The sequence below is a fragment of the Oncorhynchus keta genome, chromosome 5 (assembly GCF_023373465.1).
Source record: "Oncorhynchus keta strain PuntledgeMale-10-30-2019 chromosome 5, Oket_V2, whole genome shotgun sequence".
NCBI classification, from domain to species: domain Eukaryota; kingdom Metazoa; phylum Chordata; class Actinopteri; order Salmoniformes; family Salmonidae; genus Oncorhynchus; species Oncorhynchus keta.
The window spans coordinates 9,340,997-9,358,983 of NC_068425.1; the positions used below are offsets into that span (position 1 = coordinate 9,340,997).

General features: G+C 42.6%; 1 protein-coding gene across 1 annotated transcript in view; it reads left to right on the forward strand.

The window, feature by feature from the left end:
* Positions 1-17,987, forward strand: part of LOC118384470 (sterile alpha motif domain-containing protein 14-like) — a 40,871-nt gene that overhangs the window by 12,587 nt on the left and 10,297 nt on the right. The window contains exons 3-8 of the mRNA XM_035771040.2: positions 7,061-7,218; positions 8,733-9,054; positions 9,432-9,531; positions 9,652-9,720; positions 9,869-10,025; positions 16,914-17,042. Coding sequence (XP_035626933.2) covers positions 7,061-7,218; positions 8,733-9,054; positions 9,432-9,531; positions 9,652-9,720; positions 9,869-10,025; positions 16,914-17,042 — 935 coding nt within the window. The remainder of the gene's footprint in view (positions 1-7,060; positions 7,219-8,732; positions 9,055-9,431; positions 9,532-9,651; positions 9,721-9,868; positions 10,026-16,913; positions 17,043-17,987) is intronic.

Genomic DNA, 17,987 nt, shown 5'->3' on the forward strand with positions numbered 1-17,987 from the left:
TGCTGTTGTGCAAGGATGTACCACTAGACAACACTACTAGAGCAATTAACCTCTGTGTTCAATTCTATTTCTGGAGGGAAGTGTGACATGCAGGGGTTGGAACCATTTCCCCCCCAATCGTATCGTTCATAACAGAACCAATATGTTTTTTGTTCAGTTCCACTGTTCCGACCGGCAAAAGAAAGTTCCGAACCGGTTTGAACCAAAAAAAAGTAACCATTAATATTCAGAGTTATACCGATGGAGGAGCAGCTTCTATGAAGGAATATTGAATGTCTTTGAACTTCAGAGAGATTATTTAACGTTGGACCAAAACTAGCTAGCTAGCGTGTGTGTGCAGAGCTGCACCAGAATCAAAATAAAACATTTGTAGTTAATAAATCCAATGTCAAACGTGATAACTATTTAGTATCCTTAACTAGCATTGAAAAAGTTAATCCATTCTTCTCTAATAAAAAATTTCTGAATCATACTTGTAAATTCAGTAGAAGGCTAGCAGGCAGGCAGACACTGGAAAAAGAGTGAGGGCTTTGCATAGAAACTTTGTTGCATTTTTTGTTGTTGTTGCAAATGGATGCCCGGAATGTAAAAGGTTATTAACCGGTTCCCTTGGTTCTGTTCAAGAATAGTATAGATCACTTTCGTTCCAGGTTTTGATTCTGTTCCTTGAAAAATGACGTTCTTTCCGGTTTCAGTTCTGTTCCCTGACCCCTGGTGATATGTGTACTGTGTGCTGTTTTAAATTTGGACAGATTACAATGTTTCTGTAAGATAGCAGATGGCTACTGTTGAGTCGTGATTTCCAAAGCAAAGGAGGTTCCCTTTCGTCGACTGTGAGGTACATGAAAAGGTATTGGAGACAGGTCTCCTCCATCTCTGAGCATGTAGCCCATAACATGCACAGAGTGGGCGAAAGGTCAACCTTCCTTGTCAGTAAGCTGATGGCAGAACTACAGGTGGAAAATGTCACTCTGCCTCCATTTGACCACTGCTGGGTCACTGAGCAGCACAAACATTGATTTACAGAGTGCACCCCAAATGGCACCTTATTCCCTAGGGCCCATAGAGCTCTAGTCAAAAGTAGTGCAAAAGTAGGGATCAGGGTGCCATTTGGGATGCAATCACAATTTTAATGGATGAACAACAGGGTTCTGAATATAGCCATAGTGAGTCATATAGACATTATACTTTCATTCTCAAATTCAACCCCTCATGTTAAGACAATGTCGTAAGCTAGGACAGTGTAGAGAGAGTGAGGTCCAAATTTGCCCAACCACAGTCAATTGGAGTCCAGTGGAAGTGCTACATTATTCTGGAGCTCATTGTGCATTGTGGTCTTCTTAGATGAGAATGGATCTCTGGTCATTTAGTGTGATCTGCCACACCTGCCCTTTTATTCAGACTGCTCAATAAATCTAATTGTATTTGTCACATGCGCCGAATGCAACAGGTGTAGGTAGACCTTACAGTGAAATGCTTTCTTACAAGCCCTTAACCAATAACCCCCCCCCCAAAAAAAAATAACAATAACAAATAACAATAACAAATAATTATAAAGCAGCAGTAAAATAACAATAGCGAGGCTATATACAGGGGGTACCAGTACAGAGTCAATGTGCGGGGGCACCGGTTAGTCAAGGTAATTGAGGTATTTATGTAGATGTAGTTAGAGTTATTAAAGTGACTATGCACATGAGGTATATAACAGAGAGTAGCAGTAGCGTAAAAGAGGAAGGGGGGGCAATGTAAATAGTCTGGGACTATGGTCGTCTCGGAGTATAGTACACGTCCTGGTAATCCGTCTGGCCATGCGGCCTTGTGAATGTTGACCTGTTTAAAGGTTTTACTCACATCGGCTGAGGAGACGGTGATTCCACAGTCGTTCAGAACAGCTGATGCTCTCATGCATGCTTCAGTATTACTTGCCTCGAAGCGAGCATAGAAGTAGTTTAGCTCGTCTGGTAGGCTCGTGTCACTGGGCAGCTCTCAGCTGTGCGTCCCTTTGTAGTCTGGAATAGTTTGCAAGCCCTGCCACATCCAACGAGCGTCGGAGCCAATGTAGTACGATTCGTTCTTAGTCCTGTATTGACCCTTTGCCTGTTTGAGGGTTCGTCGGAGGGCATAGAGGGATTTCTTATACGCTTCCGGGTTAGACTCCCACTCCTTGAAAGCGGCAGCTCTACCCTTTAGCTCAGTGTGGATGTTCCCTGTAATCCATGGCTTCTGGTTGGGGTATGTACATACAGTCAATGTGGGGATGACGTCATCAATGCACCTATTGATGAAGCCAGTGACTGATGTGGTGTACTCCTCAATGCCATCGGAAGAATCCCGGAACATATTCCAGTCTGTGCTAGCAAAATAGTCCTGTAGCTTAGCATCTGCTTCATCTGACCACTTTTTATTGACTGAGTCACTGGTGCTTCCTGCTTTAATTATTGCAGGAATCAGGAGGATAGAGTTATGGTCAGATTTTACAAATGGATGGTGAGCTTTGTACGCATCTCTGTGTGTGGAGTAAAGATGGTTGCACATTTAACATGCTGGTAGAGATTTGGTAAAATGGATGTAAGATTCCCTGCATTAAAGTCCCCGGCCACTAGGAGCGCCGCCTCTGGATGAGCGTTTTCCTGTTTGCTTATGGGGGTATACAGCTCATTTAGTGCGGTCTTAGTGCCAGCATCGGTCTGTGGTGGTATGTAGACAGCTACGAAAAATACAGATGAAAACTCTCTAGGTAGATAGTGTGGTCTACAGCTTATCATGATATACTCTACCTCAGGTGAGCAAAACTTTGAGACTTCCTTAGATATCCTGCAACAGCTGTTGTTTACAACTATACATAGACCTGCAACCCTCGTCTTACCAGAGGCTGCTGTTCTATCCTGCCGATACAGTGTAAAACCCGCCAGCTGTTTATTCTTCATGTCGTCGTTCAGCCACTACTCTGTGAAACATAAGATATTACAGTTTTGAAAGTCCCGTTGGTAGTTTAATCTTGCTTGTAGGTCGTCGATTTCATTTTCCAATGATTGCACGTTGGCCAATAGAACGGATGGCAGTGAGGGTTTACTCGCTCGCCTACGAATTCTCAGAAGGTAGCCCGACCTCCTCCCCATTTTTGTCTGTCTTCTCTTCTGGCAAGTAAAGGGGATTTGGGCCTGTTCCCAGGAAAGCAGTATATCCTTCACGTCGGACTCGTTAAAGGAAAAAGTTTATTTCCAGCTTGTGGTGAGTAATCGCTGTTCTGATGTCCAGAAGGTATTTTTGGTCATAAGAGACAGTAGCAGCAACATAATGTACAAAATATGTTACAAACAAACAAAAAAACACGTTGGTTAGGAGCACGTAAGATGTCAACCATCCTCTCCGGCCCCATTCTACAGATAGGTGTCATGACAGTACATTAATGTGTCATTACCAATGCTATGAGTCATATGCAGAGACCTATACCTCATAAGGTTTACATGAAGAGTCCTTAGTTGATGTTAGGTGCAATGACCATTAACTGTAATACTGTTTAAATTGTTTGTCTACATTAAATTAAAAACAGAAGTCGTCTGCACCACAATTCAGTTCAGGGAAACGTTTCCTCACATTCTAACTCAGAATATTTTTTAAAAACTATTCTAAAACAATGTATTTTAATGAGCTGTAGATAAATCGGTCACATTTTTGTTGCTAAGTATTTTTTTTAAATACTTCATTGAACCTCATGTCCTTGGTGTCTGAGGGTGTTCAGCAACACTCCCTTCCTTATCGTTATCCCAGTGTCTCAACCTCACCGAGTGCCTGCATGGACAGTGTGCTGCCTGGGCATTTCTACATGATTAAAGACCAATTATATTAGAGTGAACACTCAGCCATGGGAGAGAGGGAAGAGGATATGCACGTCAAGAAAAATGAGTCGATCTTTAGATTTCCTCTTAATTCTCACACAAATCAAAACACTTGAGTCATATTTTCTCTATCTTTTATTTTTCGTTTTATTACTTTTGGTGACGGTGGTGGGATCCTTTGAAAATAGGTTCTTAGCTATTTAGCCTAATATTGTCCGGGACATGATAGTAATTACTATATATGGTATATTATAATAATCTTGCCCAAACTTGGATGGCTGCAGTGAGCATCAGAGAAGAGAACTTCAGTGATCATGTGTGGTTCATAACTGATGAAAGGTCTCACCACTTTCCTCTGTTGCGTCTTATTTTTAGTCTGTCTCGGCAGACTGGCTGGTGTTAGATCCTCTATTACAGAGCAGTCAGTGCTGTCCTGTGCGGTACAGTACAGTTTGTGATGAGATCTGAGCGTCAGCCTGGTCAGAGACCGGTATCGGATGAATCCTGTTAGTTGGCGCTTTCACTGCGGCGTGGCCGCCAATGAATCATCACTGGCCTCCGTTCTGAAACAACAACCGTAACAAGAGCACTTAGCTGTTGACTCACTCACATCTGGCCCCTCTGTGTCTCTCCATCACCGTACTGATGCGCCTGTTCCTGAAGAGGGCGAGGGGAAGAATGAAAAAGCCTAATACATTTGAATGACATATTTCTCACAAGTAATAGATCAATTGTATTATGTCAATTGCTTTGACTTGTATACGTGTTTGATTAGGTAATTGTGGTACATGAATCCCTACTACAGTGCCAATGCTTCCCAAGAAAAGAGCTAATGTTTAGTAGAGGGATAGAGGCACTGTGTTTGTGGCTGGATACAGTGCCTTCAGAAAGTATTCAAACCCCTTGACCTATCCCACATTTTGTTGTGTTATATATAGCCTGAATAAAATAAACAATTCTCACCCATCTACACACAATACCCCATAATAACAATGTTTTTAGAAATGTTTGCAAATGTATTGAACACGAAACACAGAAATATCTAATTATGGGTATGCTTGATGCAGCCTCCACCATGCTTGAAGAGTGGTACTCAATGATATGTTGTGTTGGATTTGCCCCAAACATAACATTTTGTATTCAGGACATAAAGTTAACTTCTTTGCCACATTTTTTTGCAGTGTTACTTTAGTGCCTTGTTACAAACAGGATGCATGTTTTGGAATATTTGTGTTTTGTACAGGCTTCCTTCTTTTCACTTTGTCAATTAGGTTAGTATTGTGGAGTCACAGTTGTCTCTTATCACAGCCATTAAACTCTGTAACTGTTATAAAGTCATGGTGAAATCCCTGAGTGGTGTTCTTCCTTACCGGGGACTGAGTTAGGAAGGACACCTTTATCTTTGTAGTGACTGGGTGCATTGATACACCATCCAAAGTGTAATGAATAACTTCACCATGCTCAAAGGGATATTCAATGTACCCATCTACCAATAGGTGCCCTTCATTGCGAGGCATTGGAAAATCTCCCTGGTCTTTGTGATTGAATCTATGTTTGAAATTCACCTTACAGATAATTGTATGAGTCGTGTACAGAGATGAGGTAGTCATTCCAAAATCATTTAAGGATCCGCCCCTTTTTTTCAATTTCCCCCTAAAATGACATACCCAGATCTAACTGCCTGTAGATCAGGCCCTGAAGTAAGGATATGCATATTCTTGATACAATTTGAAAGCAAACACTTTGAAGTTTGTGGAAATGTGAATGGAATGTAGGAGAATATAACACATTACATCTGGTAAAAGACAATACAAAGAAAAACCAACAGATGTTTTTGTATTTTTTTTTGTATCATCGTCTTTGAAATGCAAGACATAGGCCATAATGTATTATTCCAGCCCGGGTGCAATTTAGATTTTGGCCACTAGATGGCAGCAGTGTCTGCGCAAAGTTTTAGACTGATCAAATTAACCATTGCATTTCTGTTCAAAACCTTTGTATCAAGACTGCCCAGATTTGCCTAATTTGTTTATTAATAAATTTCAAGTTCAAAACTGTGCACTCTCCTCAAACAATAGCATGGTATTCATTCACTGTAATAGCTACTGTAAGTTGGACAGTTTATCTGAACAAGAATTGAAACTTTCTGCCACTATCAGATATGTCTATGTCCTGGGAAATGTTCTTGTTACTTACAACCTCATGCTAATCGCATTAGCCTACGTTAGCTCAACCGTCCCGTGAGGGACCCACCAATCCTGAAGAAGTTTTAAGCACTATTATTGCACACTGAGTGAGTCCATGCAACTTATTATGTGACTTGTTAAGCAACATTGTACTCCAAAAGTTATTACGGGTTGCCATAACAAATGGGTTGAATACTTATTGACTCATACATTTCAGCTTATTATTTTTAATTAATTTGTCAACATTTCTAAAACATAATTCCCCCTTGACATTATGGGGTATTGTCTGTAGGCCAATGACACAAAATCAACATTTCATGAATTTTAAATTCAGGCTGTAACATAACAAAATGTGGAAAAAGTCAAGGGGTGTGGATACTTTCTGAAGGCACTGTAAGAGAGGACCAGGTCGTAGGTCAATGTTCATCCCCCACAATCCTCTGCTGACTCAGTCACAGGGGAACATCCAATGTGATTATATAGATTAATTGTCATGTATTTGGGGGCTGGGGGCTGGATAAATGGAGTGAAGAATGGAAGGGATGAGGGGAGGAGAGGGAGAGATAATTGATGGAAACGCTGAAGGGCTCTCAGATTGGGGTCAAGAGGTCAAAGGCAAAAGGATCGTTCCTCTGGGTTCACCACAGATAGAGGATGTTACAGCAGGGGGAGGATCAGATAAACACATTTCATTTAATCAATTAAACTCCTCAGTTTAATGACATGTAAAAAGGTGGTATAACAGTATCTTGTACCTTCTTGTAACACAGACATTAGATGATTTATTTTACATGAAGGGAATTAGCTTTTGCCCAGTAGTTTATCTTTCTAGATCCCAGGTGAAATTAAGATATTATAATAGCTGTAGCCTAATGTTTAGGTCTGGGCTTTCCTTGTAACACATTCTGCATCAAATGGATCTGTTAAAAGCACTTCTCAAATCTTTGTCCAGTACTTATTTGAGCTTTTCTCTGTGATCTTCCCTCAGACCTGAATGATCTGAATATCATACTTTTCTCTGTGATCTTCCCTCAGACCTGAACGAGGCCATCCCAGAGACAGAGTTGCTGGACAACAGCATACAGAAGGGGCGTGCCCAGCTGTCCGTCAAAGCCAGGAGGCACCGCCCCTCTCGCTCTCGCTTCCGAGACAGTGTCAGCTCCACAGAGGGAGATGACAGTCTGGAGAGGAAGGTGAGTGACAGCCGTGAGAGCCAATCAATCGATGACATGGACTCTCAAAGGGACAGGCACACCCACAGGACACATTCCTTTGTAGTCTGATGATGACCTTGTAGCATGTGATAACAAAAGACAAGGGCCTTGTCTTGTCTTGGTTATACAGTATAGATAGACAGCACCAAGGGAGATTTTAGGTATTTATTGCGCATTTTATATAGTCACTATACCATAATACTGCACACATGTAGCTAAGTAACATAGCAACTAAAGCTCTATAACTAACAGCGCTGTACATGCCTATACTCGTAAGTAGATCCTGATTGGTGAAAAACAAAGCTCGACTCAATCAGGCATTGAATCATGTTTCATTGCTTCATTTGACAATCAGATTTTATGGTTGAATTCTTTAGATTCAAACCCATTTAGTTGTAGATGGTAAAATACCATTGCAACCATCCACATGAAATCCGTTTCTTAGTCCTAGAACTCATTTCAGATGATATGGAGATTATCAGATGGGAAAATGTCTCAATGGCCTAGGCTATTTTGGAGGGCATTGGAGAGTGTGTCTCGCTCTCTTCATATCTGTTGTTTGGTCGTTTTGAGTATTTTCTCTCACTAGAGTTACAGTCAATTCAAATGACATTCCAGCCCATTCAGGCATTTCATTGGACTAGCACTTAATTTGAAAAGTACCATACTACAGTTATTAGCATTTTCCCATTCAAATTTCATGTCCAATTATTCCTTACTATACAGGAGGTGGAATGGAATTGACCCAAACGCATATGTCCCTAATTGTGTTCATGAGTGGGTGCATGCATATGTTTATATGCGTAAATGCATGCTTGTCTGTCTGTCTGTCTGTCTGTCTGTCTGTCTGTCTGTCTGTCTGTCTGTCTGTCTGTCTGTCTGTCTGTCTGTCTGTCTGTCTGTCTGTCTGTCTGTCTGTCTGTCTGTCTGTCTGTCTGTCTGTCTGTCTGTCTGTCTGTCTGTCTGTCTGTCTGTCTGTCTGTCTGTCTGTCTGTCTGTCTGTCTGTCTGTCTGTCTGTCTGTCTGTCTGTCTGTCTGTCTGTCTGTCTGTCTGTCTGTCTGTCTGTCTGTCTGTCTGTCTGTCTGTCTGTCTGTCTGTCTGTCTGTCTGTCTGTCTGTCTGTCTGTCTGTCTGTCTGTCTGTCTGTCTGTCTGTCTGTCTGTCTGTCTGTAGGTGTGTCGGTGTGTCGGTGTGTTGGTGTGTCGGTGTGTTGGTGTGTTGGTGTGTGTGGGTGTGTTGGTGTGTGTGTGTAGGTGGGTGTGTTGGTGTGTGGTTGTGTGTGTGCGTGTGTGTGTGTGTGTGTGTGTGTGTGTGTGTGTGTGTGTGTGTGTGTGTGTGTGTGTGTGTGTGTGTGTGTGTGTGTGTGTGTGTGTGTGTGTGTGTGTGTGTGTGTGTGTGTGTGTGTGTGCGTGCGCGCATGTGTCTATTTATTGTTTGTGTCAGTCAGTTCACATATAAATATGTTGTGGTGTTTCTGAATCTTTGTGCCATAGTGTCTGGACTCCGTCCGTTCCCCCCTCCACTCCACCCTGCGAGGAGGCTCCTCCCCTTCTCCTGATTCGCTCCTGTCCTCGTCCTCCCCTTGTCCCACCTTACGGAGCCCCGTGTTCTCCTTCGACACCTCCTCCTTACGGCGCTCCCCGGAGGAGGGCGGGACCGGGTCGCCAGCCCCTCGGGGGCGGTACCGCCAGCTGACAAATGCCACGTCTCAGGAGGCCCTGGTGACCACGCCCAACAGCTCTCCCTCCAAGTCGTGTCCCAGTTCGGACTGCTCGCCTGTTTACATTCGACGGGCACGACGCCCAGACAGTGAGGGTACGAGAGGCAGACATCTGCATTGGGCAAGAAAATCCTCATCCTAGTTATTACAGTCCAACTCCCCACACTAAGAATTACATGCACTGTGATATTAACTATGGTATATTAAGCCTAAATAGGCAAAACACACACACACACACACACACACACACACACACACACACACACACACACACACACACACACACACACACACACACACACACACACACACACACACACACACACACACACACACAGCCATGAATGTATTGATACACAACCACCATACCATTAAGGCCACACCAAAATGTTGGTAATGGTTGGTTAATGTATAAAAAAAAAATGCTTTGATTAATCAATAATGTGCTAATTGCCATTTTTTTTCTTCTCAGTGTTAGTTTCAGAAGACAGTCGAGACACCAGCCCGGCTGACCCCGGCAACAACAGCCTTATCTTTGACAAGAAGACCAAGAGGAGATTCTTGGACCTGGGGTAAGTGCTCAATATACAGACATTTAAACGGTTTACATTGTAAACACATTGTAAATTTGTCCGTTTCAAAACTGGTGCTTTCTGTTGATTTTAAACCACCATTTTTTTGTTCTTCTGAAGGGTCACGTTGAGACGCTCCTATGTGAGGGTCAGAAAAGACAAGTCAAACAGACTGTCAATGGGAAGCCGGTGAGTCCATGGGAAGCCATTTTGGCTCTGTCCCTCTGTTTCAATACAGGAGGCAAAATGTTGGCTCTATTAGACCTAGTTAGTATATTAAAGGCACCATTTTGGCTCATTCAGTTAGCATATTGAATATCGGTCTTTCTCTGCACAGGGAGCCATCTGAGAGCCCGTCCAGGTCCTCTGGCTCTTTCGTGCCTTTCTCCTGGTTCACTGACAGCACCAGGGGCTCCGTGTCGTCCGGGGCAACTCCGCCCTGCTCCCCCAAACTGGTCTCACAGGACTGCAGCCCCCGCAAGTCCAACTCCCAGGTTACTCACATCCACAATAACATATAGACAGACGCCTGCAGATATCATATTTAGGTCAGACTGCACTATTATGTTACTTCCACCATTGTCCACTTTGTGTTTTTATCATTATCAGAGGCCTCGTGTGTTTATGTTAGCATTAGCATATAGTCTAGTCTTCATTTCATGTCTGTCATTAAGATTTCTGCCACATCTGACAATGTCACAAAAATGATGCGCTCACTTCAAAGGACATGTGTTGTTATGGTTCTGGATGGCCAGATAGCTAGCAACAATTTGAAGAAACTGTCACATGGTGAATTGTAAGTGGCTCGTTTCAGCTCATTTAAACTTTTTCTTGATACCATGTCTTGTTTTGAGGTGTTTTGACTGTCACCTCTATGCTAATATGAGAAAGAAAAATGGCTAGATATCTAGCTAACCAATAAGCTAAGCAATAACTGTAATGATGTTTTTGAGAGATAAGTGCTCATTGTGCAACTGTATTTTTGTTTTCAATAAACATTGGAGACAAAATATAGTTTACATGTTGTCAACAATCTAGGCCAACCCTTGTTTTGCCCCATAATGTAGTTGCACATGCGTCGGTTTTGTTGCTAAACAACCAAACCGTCTATACATTCCACAGTTTAAATAACCAAGAAACGGATTCTGCTGTTACCCTTGGAGATATGGCAAATTCTTTTTACAAATTGTCAAGAAGGAGAAAACTCTCCTACTGGGTTTGAGCTTCAAATGCACATCAAATGAAAACAGTCACCAGATGAGAGAAGCAGACACCAGAGATATAAAACTGCTACACTTCTATAAACACTTTTGCGTAGACGCGACTAGCATCGTCTAGTTTTGTCATCCTAAGCCTCTCTCCCTCTTTGTTCTTCTCCTTCCATCTCACTCCCACACTCTCTCTCCATCCATCCATCCATCCATCCATCCATCCATCCATCCATCCATCTCTCTCCCTCTCTCTCTCTCTCTCTCTTTCTCTCACACATACACACAAACAGAGGGGAGAACAAGTATTTGATACACTGCTGATTTTGCAGGTTTTCCTACTTACAAAGCACGTAGAGGTCTGTCATTTTTTATCATAGGTACACTTCAACTGTGAGAGACGGAATCTAAAACAAAAATCCTGAAAATCTCATTGTATGATTTTTAAGTAATTAATTTCCATTTTATTGCATGACATAAGTATTTGATACATCAGAAAAGCAGAACTTAATATTTGGTACAGAAACCTTTGTTTGCAATTACAGAGATCATATGTTTCCTGTAGTTCTTGACCAGGTTTGCACACACTGCAGCAGGGATTTTGGCCCACTCCTGCATACAGACCTTCTCCAGATCCTTCATGTTTTGGGGCTGTCGCTGGGTAATACGGACTTTCAGCTCCCTTCAAAGATTTTCTATTGGGTTCAGGTCTGGAGACTGGCTAGGCCACTCCAGGACCTTGAGATGCTTCTTACGGAGCCACTCCTTAGTTGCCCTGGCTGTGTGTTTCGGGTCGTTGTCATGCTGGAAGACCCAGCCACGACCCATCTTCAATGCTCTTCCTGAGGGAAGGAGTCAAGATGGCCAAGATCTCGCGATACATGGCCCCATCCATCCTCCCCTCAATACGGTGCAGTCGTCTTGTCCCCTTTGCAGAAAAGCATCCCCAAAGAATGATGTTTCCACCTCCATGCTTCACGGTTGGGATGATGTTCTTGGGGTTGTACTCATCCTTTTTCTTCCTCCAAACACGGCGAGTGGAGTTTAGACCAAAAAGCTCTATTTTTGTCTCATCAGACCACATGACCTTATCCCATTCCCCCTCTGGATCATCCAGATGGTCATTGGCAAACTTCAGACGGGCCTGGACATGCGCTGGCTTGAGCAGGGGGACCTTGCGTGTGCTGCAGGATTTTAATCCATGACGGCGTAGTGTGTTACTAATGGTTTTCTTTGAGACTGTGGTCCCAGCTCTCTTCAGGTCATTGACCAGGTCCTGCCGTGTAGTTCTGGGCTGATCCCTCATCTTCCTCATGATCATTGATGCCCCACGAGGTGAGATTGACCGTCATCTTGAACTTCTTCCACTTCTTCCATTTTCTAATAATTGCGTCAACAGTTGTAGCCTTCTCACCAAGCTGCTTGCCTATTGTTCTGTAGCCCATCCCAGCCTTGTGCAGGTCTACAATTTTATCCCTGATGTCCTTACACAGCTCTCTGGTCTTGGCCATTGTGGAGAGGTTGGAGTCTGTTTGATTGAGTGTGTGGACAGGTGTCTTTTATACAGGTAACGAGTCCAAACAGGTGCAGTTAATACAGGTAATGAGTGGAGAACAGGAGGGCTTCTTAAAGAAAAACTAACAGGTCTGTGAGAGCCGGAATTCTTACTGGTTGGTAGGTGATCAAATATTTATGTCATGCAATAAAATGCAAATTAATTACTTAAAAATCATACAATGTGATTTTCTGGATTTTTGTTTTAGATTCCATCTCTCACAGTTGAAGTGTACCTATGATAAAAATGACAGACCTCTACATGCTTCGTAAGTAGGAAACACTGCCGATTTTGCAGGTTATCAACTACTTGTTCTCCCTAACTGTATATATAATTGATCTGGAGAGGCCCATGGTGTGACTCAGCTCCTGTGAAGAGTCTGAGGGATTGAAACCCAATTAGGAAGCAGGGCGCGTTTTCCTCTGTGTCCAAGAGGGTGCTGCTATTCGACATTTATCGACAAGCACGGCTACATTTACACAGAGGGGAAATCGATGGCCCTTTGGGCGGCACAATGTCACATACTCGTGTCAAATGTAACCTGTTTCAGAAAAGATATTGACAGATGACTTCGGGAGTTAAAACAAGAACATGGCACCGATGCAAGAGACTCTTCAGTTGTTAGATCCGATTGACCATATTGAGGGATTTTGGTGTTGCTGTCGTCCTCTTACATGGTTTGTTACATGCGCATCTATTGGATGGAAAACATAGCTTAATATACAGAAGAAAGAAGCTGAGGTACAGGGTTATAGGAAGAAGATAGGCTTATCGTGGTTGTCCGTTCAAAATACCCAGGAAGGCAGACATATGCCTCCCACTGACTTTGCACCAGCTAATTAAAGCCTCTGCCAAAGGCCTGAGTATTTCTAAGGGAAATAGATTATTTTTCAGAAGCTTGTGGGCCAATGGCCGTTTAGCTAAGAAACACAGGAAGGACTGATAAGAAATATACAGCCGCTCAAACACACCATTGATGTAATAAAACAAGGTGTGTGTTCGTATATCAAAGTGTTTGTATTTCACTGTCAAACGTATAGTTAAGAGCATGCCTGGCTCTTGGAGCTTTATAGTTTTGCTGCTTATGTGGACACATTGCTTTATAGATCAAAGGTGGTATAAGCCCTTGTCAGCACAACAAATATGGTATGTTGCATATTGAGATATATCTCTGCCATAGATGATGACATTCTTTCTGCTAATATGTTCATGTGTAGCCTGTCCATATCCTTGCCATGAAAACATATAACCAGTAGGTACACCCACAGGACACCGAACAATACATATGTTTCTTGTTGGAGGTCTCTCTTTGCCCACATTTGCAGCCGTAGGCAGAAATCCCATGATGCAATCGATGCTGTTGATTTACTCACCTTGGTGACTTGACCGCTGCGATGCTTTTAGCTAACCACAACATCAATGTCAAGACAACTAGATTACCGTTTAACAAAAAAAGGAACGAAACACAGCAGAGCTGTGAGGAGTGGTTAATAGATATTATAATGCCCTTGTTTACATATGCTTTAAAAAACAACAACTTTGAATTAACCATTGGCAGGCTAAGTTCGGTGAGTTCATCAATATAGCCCTCTATGGGAGAAAACACCCATCCACCCCTCTCAGCTTCACTTGGTTTGATCCATTCTGAGTCAAAACCCTCCCAAATATTGGGGCAGGGGGAGTGTTTATACATACTCTCTAACACCTGCCACATGACACATCTAAAAAAAAACTTAGCAACATGTTGGGAGCATGGGCCTATCCCAAATAGCACCTTTATTTCCCGTAAAGTGCAATACTTTTGACTACAGGGCAAATGTAGTGCACTTTATAGGGACTAGAGTGCAATTTAGAACAGAGCTCCATGGGGTTTAATAGTGAGGAGTAGCTAGGCAAAGCATCCCAGATGCACTTAGTCATCAGCATGGAGGCCGGGGTCCTTCGCTCTGCACAGCAATTAAAGCTGCAGCTTCCCATTGAAAGCAGAGGGCCGTTAAATCCCTTTCAACCACTGTGTGCCTGTCCAACTGGGTTAATAGCTCTAGCATGCATAGTGCACTACTTTTGAACAGAGCCCTATGGGCCCTGGTCAAAAATCAGTGGTATAAAGTACTTAAGGAAAAATACTTGAAAGTACTACTTAAGTGTTTTTTTTGGGTATCTGTACTGACTCACTAAACACTTTGTAAATGACGGCTGAGTGTAGGAGTGTGCCCCTGGCTAACCGTAAAAAAATGTATACAAGAAAATTGTGACTTCTGCTTTGCTTAACATTTGATACTTAAGTATATTTTAGCAATTACATTTACTTTTGATGCTTAAGTATATTTAAAACCAAATACTTTTAGACTTTTGCTCAAGTAGTATTTTACTGGGTGACTTTCAATTTTACTTGAGTCATTTTCTATTAAGGTATCTTTATTTTTACCCAAGCATGACAATTTTTTCACCATTGTCAAAAGTAATGCACTATATACACTGCCGGTTAAAAGTTTTAGAATACCTACTCATTCAAGGGTTTTTCTTTATTTGGACTATTTTCTACATTGTAGAATAACAGCGAAGACATCAAAACGGTGAAATAACACATATGGAATCATGTAGTAACCAATAAAGTGTTAAACTAATCAAAATATATTTTAGATTAGAGATTCTTCAAATAGCCACCCTTTGCCTTGATGACAGCTTTGCACATGCTTATTGTTCTCTCAACCAGTTTCATGTGGTAGTCACCTGGAATGCATTTCAATTAACAGGTGTGCCGCCTTAAAAGTTCATTTGTGGAATTTCTTTCCTTATTGCGTTTGAGCCAATCAGTTGTGTTGTGACAAGTTACGGGGGGTATACAGAAGATAGTCATATTTGGTAAAGGACCAAGTCCATATTATGGCAAGAACAGCTCAAATAAGCAAAGAGAAACGACAGTCCATCAGTACATTACAACATGAAGGTCAGTCAATCCGAAAAATGTCAAGAACTTTTAAAGTTTCTTCAAGTGCAGTTGCAGAAACGATCAAGCACTATGATGAAACTGGCTCTCATGAGGACTGCCACAGGAATGAAAGACCGAGCCAGAGTTACCTCTGCTGCAGAGGATAAGTTCATTAGCATTACCAGCCTCAGAAATTGCAGCCCAAATAAATTCTTCACAGAGTTCAAGTAACAGACACATCTCAACGTCAACTGTTCAGGGGAGACTGTGATTCTGGCCTTTGTGGTCGAATTGTAGCAAAGAAACCCCTACTAAAGGACACCAATGAGAAGGAGAGATTTGCTTGGGTCAAGAAACACAAGCAATGGACATTAAACAGGTGGAAATCTGTCCTTTGGTCTGGAGTCCAAATTGGAGATTTTTGGTTCCACCCACTGTGTTTTCGTGAGTTGCGGCTTGTGGGTATTACGGATGATCTCTGCATGCGTATTTCCCACCGTAAAGCATGGAGGAGGGGTTATGTTGTGGGTGTACTTTGCTGGTGACACTGTCAGTGATTTATTTAGAATTCAAGGCATACTTAACCAGCATGGTTACCAAAGCATTCTACAGTGATACGCCATCCCATCTGGTTGGGCTTAGTGGGACTATCATTTGTTTTTCAACAGGAGTATGACCGAACACACCTCCAGGCTGTGTAAGGGCTATTTGACCATGAAGGAGAGTGATGGAGTGCTGTATCAGATGACCTGACCTCCACAATCACCCGACCTCAACCCAATTGAGAGGGTTTGGAATGAGTTGGACCGCAGAGTGAAGGAAAAGAAGCCAACAAGTGCTCATTATATGACTGTTGGAAAAACATTCCAGGTGAAGCTGGTTGAGAGAATGCCAAGAGTGTGCAAAGCTGTCCAAGGCAAAGGGTGGCTACTTTGAAGAATCTCAAATATAAAATATATTTTGATTTGTTTAAACCTTTTTTGGTTACTACATGATTCCTTATGTGTTATTTCATAGTTTTGATGTGTTCGTTATTTTTCTACAATGTAGAAAATAGTAAGAAATAAAGAAAAACCCTTGAATGAGTAGGTGTTCTAAAACTTTGGACCGGTAGTGTAGGGAACAGAGTGCCCTTTGGGACTCAACCCTAATAAGCCTGGTGTCTGGAGAGAAGGCAGATACCCATGACTTTGCATTCCTCCTCTGCACTGAAGGTTTGGGCCCCTGCACTGTGGCTCTCAAGGGGACTGTCAAGGGCTGTTATAGGGCTGTGTGTCTGTGTGAGTTTTTGTTGTGTGTGTGTGCATGCATATGTGTTTGCAGGGGCATCATTTGAGAGGGCAATTCATCCAAAATATGATGCTTATATATTATTTTTCAGTGTTACTGCTGTGACCAAACATTTTATATTTCTAAGCTACAACTGTTTGAAAGTAAGGTTTACAAACAATGCATTAATATCCTACTATTGTCAGATGTAATTGATCTTGAACTGGACAAATCAATCGATCCAATGCTGTTTGACCACAGTGGTCACACTGAATAAAAATATCACTGTGCACTTGTACTTAATCCCAAAGTGTCAAAGAATACTGGAAACAATGTGGAGAAAGCGGTATTTACTCCCTCCCTCCCTCCCTCCTTCCCTCCTTCCCTCCCTCCCTCCCTCCCTCCCTCCCTCCCTCAGGAGTCTGCCCTGAGTGATGAGTTCTCACCGCCCCCCTGTAGTCCCCCTCACGCCTCCAGTGGGACCACAGCCGACTCGTCCTCCCGCTCCTCACAACGCTACCAGACCCTCTCCCAGTCCTCAGACGAGGTAAGGGCCGTCCTAATGCAGTTGTGGTGGTGGTAGTGGGCATTCTCTGCCTAGGACTAAATGGATCTAAACTCTATTTCATTATGATACCGTATATGAGACAGAAGGTTTGCCTGAGGCCTGGATCACTGTTCAGAGAGAGAATGCAAGATACTATTTTTGATTAAAGTAGCGTTCCACTCAAATCTGTAATAGTGTACCAACAAAACTCTGAATTCTTCTTTAGTAAAATGTGTACCATTACCTGAAATAACCCCAACTGGACGTAGTTATGTCTTCTTGGTTACCTGTGGCAACTAGCTTACACTATTCATACTATAGCACACACTGCATTCAAATAGAAGTTCCAAGCAGTTCACTTAGATCCATAACAGTGCAGAGTGCAGAGTGTGTGGTCCTGGTGTTTTTAAAGCCTGAGTCGGGTGAGTGCTCTGCTCTCTCAAAAACACTCTCTGGCCAGACGTTGTCAGACACGGCTGCACAGTGATTAGGGAATCAATTACCTCCGGTAAACTAGTTCTCTCTCCCTCCCGTCACATCTGATTTGGCTCAGCTTGTTGGAGGGGATATTGGGTTTTCAGAGGGGCTTTATGACTCTCTCCCTCTCATCTCCTTAAGCTGCCATTACAGAGGGATGCAGGATACAGGTCAGACCTGGGTACAGATAGTATTTGCTTTTTCCCCCAAATATTTTAACCTGCACTTGATTGTGTGACGCATGCCTGGCGCAAAGGAACCAATGGAATAGTCTCCAAAGTGCGAACCCTGCCCATCTGCCACTCCGGAGGTGCGCTCAACTGGGTTTCCATTTGTGCCGAACATGTTCCTTTCGTTGAAATTTCGGTGGGATGATTTCATTGAACATTCTGAAATGTTACAGTGAAACATCAAACAGTAAAGATTACTATGCCATTTCAGTGGCAATAATCAAACTGCAAATGACTT